Genomic DNA, 9,814 nt, shown 5'->3' with positions numbered 1-9,814 from the left:
AAGACTCTACGTTCCTCTGTTAAGCAACAAGGAACTGCTGCTGCTCAAGTTACTTCTGCACCAGCCCCTCTGCCAGAAAAGGGAAACCAACCACAAGGTCAAGAGGTCGAAGTGTAACACCGGAGGTTCCACCTGTTGAAGGAATTGACACTACTGTTTACAAACCTCAGTTTGTATCCCTTGATGCACAAATAAAATGGGCCACTATGGTCAGAAGGGAGCTGATTGTTCAAAGAACTGTGGATGAGAATCAACTGAACTCCGTTTGCGACATCCTGCCCTTGCTGAATGAAGTTGGTCTTTTGAAAACTGTTACAGATGTTTGTCCTTACTCCAAGCTGCTCACATATGAATTCTATTGCAATCTCAGTGATGAGATTGACAGTCTCACAGGGCCACGACCGATGCAGATTTTCATCAGAGGGAAGTGGTATGATTTTGGGCCAGATGTGATAAATAAATACTATGGCTTGCCTGCAGTGCAAGAAGAAGCTGTTACTGAATGGGACGTGGTGGCCAAAACTCTTACCGGTGGACAGACTACATTTTGGCCTACAGGAGATAAGGACTATTTGCTGAGCTCGCATCTCACGTCTAGATATGTCATCCTACATCGCCTGGCTCTACACAACTGGCTTCCATCAGCTCATTTCAACACAGTTGGCAAGCTTCTAGCAGGGTTCTTATTTAGAATTGGAACTAAGATGCAGTTTGATCTGGGCAAATGGATTTATAATCATGTTCTAACTCTGGTTCATCCCCGGGAACAGAAGGTAAGACTACCGTTTCCAAATCTGATTTTTGGCATCCTTACCTCTCATGGTCTTAAGCCTATGCCCAGCGAAGTGATTAGTCCGACGCTGCTCTATACTGTTGATAAACGTCTTCTCTCTGGAGATCGTATGAAGGATGTCGTTCTTGTGACTGCCCCATCCAATTCGGAACCTGATGCTATGAATGATGAGTCTCCTCATGCTAAAGATGTGAAGCTTTCCGAACAGTTGAAGGCGCGAGTTGCTGATCTTGAGACGGTGCACGGTATCATTGCCAAGCAACTGACAGGTGCGCGCACTGAGCTAGCTACTGTTCTTCTCCGCATGAGCCTGACTGATACTGCTGGTACTGCTGTGGATCCCGTGAAGTCTGACTGTGACTCTCCCTCAAATGCTTGATCTTTGGCTACCATTGGCAAAAAGGGGGAGTAGTAACTCAGGGGGAGTTTTTGTGATCGAGTACCTTCTGGCCCTGGCTGGGTGTTATGTTTTGATGTCGTTTTTGTTTTTAGACTGTTTTGGATCTTATGTTCTTCTTCTCCTATGTAATCAGTTTGGACACATGGGTTGCTTCTTTTAATAACCTATCTTAGTTCTTTTTATATAGTTGAGTTGTTTTGCCAAATAATAGCCAAAGGGGGAGTTTGTTAGTGTTTTTATGTTCAAAAACCCCATATTATAATTGGCAATATTATTATGGCATACTAAGATAGGTTTAGAGTTTGTCCGGTTGGGTCTACAGATATCTGATCAATCAGAAGCAACAACAGAAGAACTGACACTGAAGATCTGACTTAGGGAAGCTGTTTCCTTAAGAAGCTCACGCGGTATTATCAGTCCAGTATGGAAAGACGATCAGCGTATCTTCAAAGAAGGTAATGGACATAATCTGCTAAGATTACATTCCTCTTTTATAGTCCTACCTTCTACAATCAAAGACATCTATGGAGAGTGTTTATTGAAGGATCTATAAGTACCAATTCTTGAAGGGAACTAGGGTTACGCCAAATAAGAAGAAGAAACACTCCATATCAGCTTGATGAGACTAGATCTTTGATTGTCATGCACCTTCTCAATACAACATGTTCACGGTGACTAAGATGATGAACTTGAGAAGAGTTACTGCTGCTTAAACGAAAGGACACTAAGATCACACTGTTGTGGGAACAACGTTATAGAGCGTCACTGAAGTGGACTCTATCAGAGTGGGCTCTCCAAGTGAAGGGATTTCATTAGACTTTTGTATGCATGTCTCTCCATCTTCAACAATCCACTAAACCTGTGTAGACTGGGTATGTACCTTGTGTGGGGCACTTGGGTAAGATTATTGTATATCTACCTTTGTACATTGGATTATGATTTAGTGGATTGGACGCCTATGTGATCGTCCCCCAGACGTAGATACACACCGTATCGAACTGGGTAAACATTGTGAGTGTTCGTTCTGTGTGTTTGCTTATTTTTTCTCTGATGTTCTCTTCACGATCTATCATTACTTAGTAGGCGCTTAACTGAATCAATCAGTATTCTAAGTCAGCCAACCATTTCTGATGTTTTACGTAAAATGAGGTAATGCAAAATTACAATGGCCACTAATTAAAATATTTATAACACTCTCCCTTGGCCATTAAATAACTATACTCATTCCTCGTTAAAACCTCGCTAGAAAAGCCAGCGGGAAAAACTAAACGAGGAAAAGAGTACACGAAGTATATTAAACCATTGTGTTGCACCGGTTGCCTCATTAAAAACCTTTGCCTAAGAAAACCTTGTGGGAAAAAACTTAGCTAAGGAAAAGAGTACAACCATAAGCCTTCCGGGCATAATCTTCAAGATTTCAAAGGTCTTTAGGACTATCCACTCAAGTGCACCAACATTGATTGCCTCGTTAAAAACCTTAGCCTAAGAAAACCCTGTGGGAAAAAACTTAGCTAAGGGAAAAAGAGTACAACCATATGCTTTCGGAGCATAATCTTCAGGATTTCAAAAGCCTTCTAGATTGTCTATTCCAGTGCAGATAGGGGTTGTTGCTCCCCTTGAAGATAACAATCTTCTAAGCCCACACATCCCAATTTTATGAACATATTACTCAAAAGTGGATGTAGGAAGAAATTTAGTGAGCATATCTACCAGATTGTTCACTGGGGCAAACTTTCTCAACAAGAATTTTACCACTCTTCTAGAGTTCATGTGTGTAGAAGGACTTAGGTGCAATATGTTTTGTAAGGTTCCCCTTAAGAAACCTATTACTTGAATTGCTTGTGCAACACAATCTTATTTGTCCTCATATGGGACATTGGGAGGGTAAAACATAGCATAACCAGTTTGAGACTTGGCATCATAGGGATCAAATAAAAGAGTCAGTACCCAAGTAGCCATCAAAACCACATATTGGTTTCTCACATAAATGTCAAAATCTTTATACCTCGAAAATGCTGGAGGATATGTTAAACACAATTCCAATATTTCATTGTAGAGGGAGCACTAAACGTTGCTAGCAATTTCATCGCAAATTCAATATCAGGCCTAATGCGACTATAGAACTTCTAGTTCTATAATAGTGCTCCAATAAAAATATCAAGTAATGGACTTCCAGTCCCAAAATATCCTCATTATCATCTTCGAGTCTAAATTGTCCTTTTATACTTCAAGAAATTATTGGACAACCATTAGTGTGATAAGTAAATAATACTTATCCATATAAAACATCTTCAAGACATTTTTCGAGTAGGCTGACTGGTGTATAAAACTTCTTCAAAGAGAAGCTCGATCTTCAGGTCGAGACAATACTTGGGTTTCCCAAGTCTTTTATTTCAAAACTCCGTCTTTCGGCATGAGCTGATATCACCAAGCTCTCTATGTGTTTCAATGATATTTAAAACATCAATATCGACTGAGGTGATAAATAAATAAATCCATTAGCAATTTGTTAACGAACACATAATGGTACATATTATTTGCATATTCATTCTTCGGGAGGAAAACACTCAGTCAATAATATTCAAGTCATACAAAGACTTGGTAGTTTAATGATACACGTTGCGATTTTCACTTTCCTTATTTCAAAAGTGTTCAATCCATCAGGGATTTACAAATAAATATTAGCATCTAATGATTCATAAGTTTGCGGTCATGACGTTCATCAACTGCATATCTAAATTTATAATTCACTGCCAATAATGTTAATTTGTAGAATGTAAAGTCATTTGTTGTGGGAGAGAATATTTGATCAAAATCAATTCAGGGCCTCTGCGTAAACCCTTAAGCTACCAGTCTCGCTTTATATCATACCACCATATTGTTTGTATTTCTCTTTCGTACAAACACCCATTTGTAACCTACAGGGTTAACATTAAATGGTGTACGTGTTATAAAGACAATACAGTTTTAGCGAGCTAAGCTGTACAAGCCTTAATTGCTCTTTTATACATTAAAAAAAATCAGGGCGCTACTGGTGCCTAGCTCTGGATCCAGATTCTCATATATTGAGAGCAATTTATAAGGCAATTGTGTTTTCGACAACTATAACATTTTTCATAAATTTCTCCCATAAAATAATGGCGATTTCTAATTCAACTGGACTCTAGCCATTTCCCAAAGATATTTTTATCTGGTCGTTCCGCATCCCCAGTATTATGATTCTGGGTGCACCTATAAATTTACTGGGGTTTTTCACCTTCTGGACGAATGTCTTCACGACATACTTCTTTAAGCGATTTCAAGAGTGGCACCATTTTCTACTAGATTTAGCTTTCCACAGATTATACCAACATGTCCCCACGCTTCTGACGTTAAGGAGCATTGGTAGATACATATGGTCCAAGTTGGGGAAGATATATAGGACCTAGTCACTCCTTTTATGATCAATACATATTGGCAGATTAATTATCTTCTGAACTTCTAGTTCAGTTTCCTTTTTTTCTGAACTTCTAGTTCAGTTTACTTTTTTCTGAACTTCTAGTTCAGTCTACCTAGTACGTGGATTTAAATATTGAAGATCAATCATCCATTGAATTTCTCAGCATTCCATTAAATTTGAGATCTTATCTCCCCCTAATGCCGTGAAATGATCTTCATAAAGTCTGTCAGCTTACCTATTTATATATTGATCCCTTATCATGGGCTCTAAAGATTTAAATAACCGACCGAGGTTTATAATTAACATATATATGCCCACAAAGGTACGCTATGGTGGTGATATAGGAAAAAGATTGCATACTGTGAATAAAACGCAGATGGGAAATGTTTCATTTTATACCACGTACTAGGTGTTAGGGGGAATAATTATGATATGCAGTAAGTCAGATTGTGATAACAACAATGGCATATAAAACTGATGTCCCCAACATGAAAATACATAGCTTAAGAATTTTCTTTTACAAAATATGCTTTATATAATATGCCTTTGAAGAAATCTGGCTCACCAAACAATATATTTGCCTAAGGCGACCCACTATAGCTCATGTCATACTATAAAATAATATGGGTCTTCAAAGCCTTTAAAAATGCATCGCAACATATGAAGTACCCAAAACATATATGCAATCATCTAAGAGTAACATATATAATCAGATATGAAACCATACATATCAAATGATATTATAAGGGTACACAACAATCATAGGGAAGCTGTGAAGCTTGTCAAATAAAATAGATCTTCAAGATCTCTCAAAAATCCTTATCGTCAACTTTACATTAATTCACTCACTGTTTGGGAATTGCATCGTGCAAATTCACATGATATAACTCTCATTTCCTTCGGGCAAACTAATATGAAATAATTTATTCCTTCGTTTGCTTCAGGCAAATTGATATGATATAATTCATTCTCTCGTTTGCTTCGGGCAAACTGATATGATATAATTCGCTTCTATCTTCCAAACCAATAACATCTAAATCAATCCTATCATGTATGGCAATAAGTCAAAGATCACTTTTATAAAGGAGTATACCACTCCTTAAACAGCACAGAATTGTACTAAGCCATATTCGGAGAGGATTTTGTCATGTTGACATCATAAATTTAGTCAAAACAGGATTATCATAATTTGTTGATAATAGCAATCCTTCCGGGATTGATATAGGATTAATAGAACAAATAATAATTCAATTTTGAATTAGCAACCAGTCAATTGCATACGAGAGTCATGTTGCAGGGCATGAGAACAAAATTGAGTGAATAAGCATGAAAATTAAGAGAATTAACACTGAGAAGTAAATTTCCTCAGGAAAATAAAGTTCTAGAAAATAAAATTTCAAGAAGTAAACTGAAAAGTAAGATTACAGAGGTAAGCTTAGAGGTCTAAGCTTAGAGAGGTAAACTTTTTGAATAGTCAATTCAAGTAGTAAAATCTGCAAGAAAAATCAGCAAAGTAAAGTCACTTTGCACTCATAATAATTTGCCTCCAGAAATAACTTTGCACTCAAAGCACATTTGGAGTGTATATACTACTCGGTTACGCAATAAGTTATTGCGGCCATGAATTAACTTTTCGGGTGCTTCAGGCATAAATTAACTTCTCAGATGCTTCATGCTTCAGGCATGAGCTAACCTTTTTATCCATGAATATATTTTCATGAATTACTCAAACATTATCATGACACCAATCATTTCTTCATTAATACCTCGTCATTTCATTATCACTACCTATCACAATATTTGCTTCAGGCAAACTGGAATCAGCAAGATGAGCTGAGACTCATTCTTTGATGACCAAATGCTTTGGTGTCCGGCATGTAGGGACAAATTTCCCTTCACGCCCATATTGCTAGCAAATATGCTTTTGCCTAGAATTTTGCTTCGATGGATTTGGTCATCATTTCCTTGATTATCTTGATCACTTTGCTTCTTATTTTGAACTCAAAACTCATACCACCTCGGCTATAACCTTGACCACAACCCCTTATAAAGTTGCTCGGCTAGGCAACATTATGTGCTTCAGGCACCAGTGCAAAACCAACCAGACATGCACTATGATTCTTCATCAACAACTGGTTGTGTTTCTTAGCCACAAGAAGTGCTAAAATCAGCTTTGAATGTTTCTCATAACTTGTTGCCATGTACTGCTGCTCGAGTACAAGGTTACTCACATGAAAAGTAGACAAAGTATTTTCAAATAAGTATTTCTCTTGAAACTTCTTGTTTCCAGAGTTTTAATTGTGAGGCTATTTTATGCAGAGCTGAATTATAGTCAATTACTGACTTATAATCTTAAAACTTAAGATTAAACTAATCAAATTGTGTCTGAGGAAGGACAATAGATGACTACTAGTCAAAATGGTCCTTCAGGGACTTCCACAATGCAATAGGAACTTTTTCAATCAAATACTCATTTTTAAGATCATGGTTCAAGTAGTGACGTATGAAAATGAGAGCTTGTGCCTTCAGGGCATTGGTGCTCTGTGACTTAGCAACAAAAGTTTGGCTCAATTCCTTAGATGCCAAATATATTTCAATATCCAAAGCCCAAATGAAATAATTGCAATCGACATGAGCGAGCTCAATAAATTCACATTTTTTAATGAAAGGCATGATCTACAAAATCATCATTTGATGCAACTTTAGGAAGCAATGTGACAACTTGGGGAAAAACAATTATTTTGAATACATGTTCAAGGAATGGATGAAGAAACATCTTTTACATAAATATGCATATATGTTTCTTAGCATTCTAATACAAACACAGCAATCCGATGCAAAAATATAATAAGGACCGATTATGCATTCGATATCCATAGTCATAGAACATAAATGGATACATATATATACAATTTGGCATATAACTACATGTATTTACCATTTCAAATCATCACGGATTCATGGTTCATATAGAGCCTAACTCATATACAAGAATTGAGATAATAAATAACGATAATATGTATTTACAAATTCATGTATTTACCCAAATTCTTAACAATGTCTTGATGAGGGGTTCATCACTCAAAAGTTGTTAACAAACAAGAAGAATAATCACTTATTTCATAGAAACAATAATTGAAGGTTCCAAAACAAACTCATAGTCATATATACACATAATATTTATATATAAACAATGGCATATGATTCAAAAAAACAAAATGCATAGGAAAATGAACCAATAGTACCGTTCACCGGAGATTAGAATAGAGACTCGTGCTGATAACGTGTTGTAATTTGGCCTATTGACTAGCTCAGTTCTCGCGTGATGTTTTCACGGTACTGCTTTGTGATTGTATGTATATGAGTATATAGAATAGATAAATAAAAGGGAGATGAAGAACACAATGTATAGAACACAATTTCATAAGACCATCTTTTCATTAAGCCTTCACCCTCAATTTATAGGGACCATTACAACTTTTCACATACTTATCATAAACAAGATATTAAGTAAAAGGCAAATGAAGAGTCTCAAGATTAATGGCCACTAATTGAAATATTTATAACAATTAGTATATATTCGTGTACAGTAAGTAATATATTAGATTAATCCCATTGAGCCTCATTTTACTAATTTTTTTTAATACAAAGAAGATGATGATTGCTTTGATGAGGTGCAGCATTGTTTACATTTGTGATTACTTATTTGTCACTAACATTTTTTCCATTTTGTGTAACTTTATTTAGTTATTTGACTTTTCTTAGCTGGTAGGACTTTTTGGAGGGAGAGGTGACTGAAAGTCCTATTGGAACTTTGGAGCGAAACAAGTAATGTGATGCAAAGAATGGTGAATCTGTTAAGAGTTGTAAATGTTGAGAAAATGGATTGAAATTATTATTAAAATATTTTCATGTTGAGAGTCTAGCCATTTATGCCTTTTGGCATTAAACATTGTTCCTATGATTGATGGCTGACATTTTAAATTTGTGTATTTTGTTTAAATTGTACGAATACATAGTTTTGCATTACTTTGAATATGCATTTGTTTTATTTTTTTATTCACACTATGTTCATATGTGAAATTATAGTTTAAAAACAAATATTACAAAAAAATAATTATTAATTGAGAATAAAAAGGGCATAGAATTTATGTCAATTGAAATAGGAAATAAATATTAATAATTGACTAAAAATTAATAATGATTCCAAACTGACTCAAATGCAAAAAAAAAAAAAAAAAAAAAAAAAAAAAAAATTAAATAAATAAAATAAAAATGGCCGGACCGCCCAAACAATAGTATATGTAAATTGGTAAAGTATTTTGTTATTAATAATTTAGTGGAAATATTTTAAAAAAGAATCTGTTATTAATAATTAACTAATTGATTAATTGATATGTATTTAAAAAGAATAATTGACTGAGAATAAAAATTGCATAGAAATTAGGTCAATTTAAAGATGAAGTTAATATTAATAATTGATTGAAATTAAAAATGATCGCAAATTAACCAAAATGAAAAAGGAAATGGCAGACCATCCAAACAATAGTATATGTAAATTGGAAAATGAATCTATTATTAATATTTGACTAAAAATATTAAAAAAAGAATATGTTATTAATAATTAACTTATTGATATGTATTGCAAAAAATAATTCACTGAGAATATAAATGACACGGGAATTAGACCAATTGAAAAAATAAATAAATATTAATAATTGTCTGAAAATTAAAAAAGATCTCCATATTAACTATTTCGAAAAGAAAACGGATTAACTATAATATAGGTAAATTGGAAAAAGTATTTGTTATTAATAATTGACTGGAAATATTAAAAATAAATATGTTATTAATAATTAACTAATTAATATGTATTAAAAAGAATAATTGACTGGGAATAAAAATGGCACGAAAATTAGGCCAATTGGAAAATGAAATGAATATTAATACTTGATAAAAAATTAAAGGAATAAGGTTCAAATTGACCACTGAACGAAAAAAAAAAAAGGTGCAATTAGGCCACTGAACACTCCAAAAATGTGCAATTAGACCACTGAACACTCCAAATGTACGCAATTTTACCGGATAGCAGGTTACTTGCTTAGTTGGCAGCTGAGTTGGCATTTTTAATAAATTTTAATAATAAATTTGAAAAAATTGAAAAAAATTAAATAAAAAAAAA

At 34.5% G+C, this 9,814-nt stretch overlaps 1 protein-coding gene across 1 annotated transcript; it reads left to right on the top strand.

The window, feature by feature from the left end:
- Positions 1-206: 206 nt before the first annotated feature.
- LOC109158507 lies at positions 207-1,172 on the top strand. The gene has a single exon (XM_019306424.1). It carries the CDS (start codon positions 207-209, stop codon positions 1,170-1,172), a length of 966 nt encoding a protein of 321 aa, XP_019161969.1.
- The last annotated feature ends 8,642 nt before the right edge of the window (positions 1,173-9,814 follow it).

This window comes from Ipomoea nil, unplaced genomic scaffold (genome assembly GCF_001879475.1).
Source record: "Ipomoea nil cultivar Tokyo-kokei standard unplaced genomic scaffold, Asagao_1.1 scaffold2821, whole genome shotgun sequence".
Lineage (NCBI taxonomy): Eukaryota > Viridiplantae > Streptophyta > Magnoliopsida > Solanales > Convolvulaceae > Ipomoea > Ipomoea nil.
The sequence above is the reverse complement of the archived record's forward strand: the minus strand, read 5'-3'. Positions and strand labels throughout refer to the sequence as shown.

Excerpts from the sequence above, each read along its gene's own strand:
- LOC109158507 (XM_019306424.1), top strand. The coding sequence starts at position 207 with ATGGTCAGAAGGGAGCTGATTGTTCAAAGAACTGTGGATGAGAATCAA.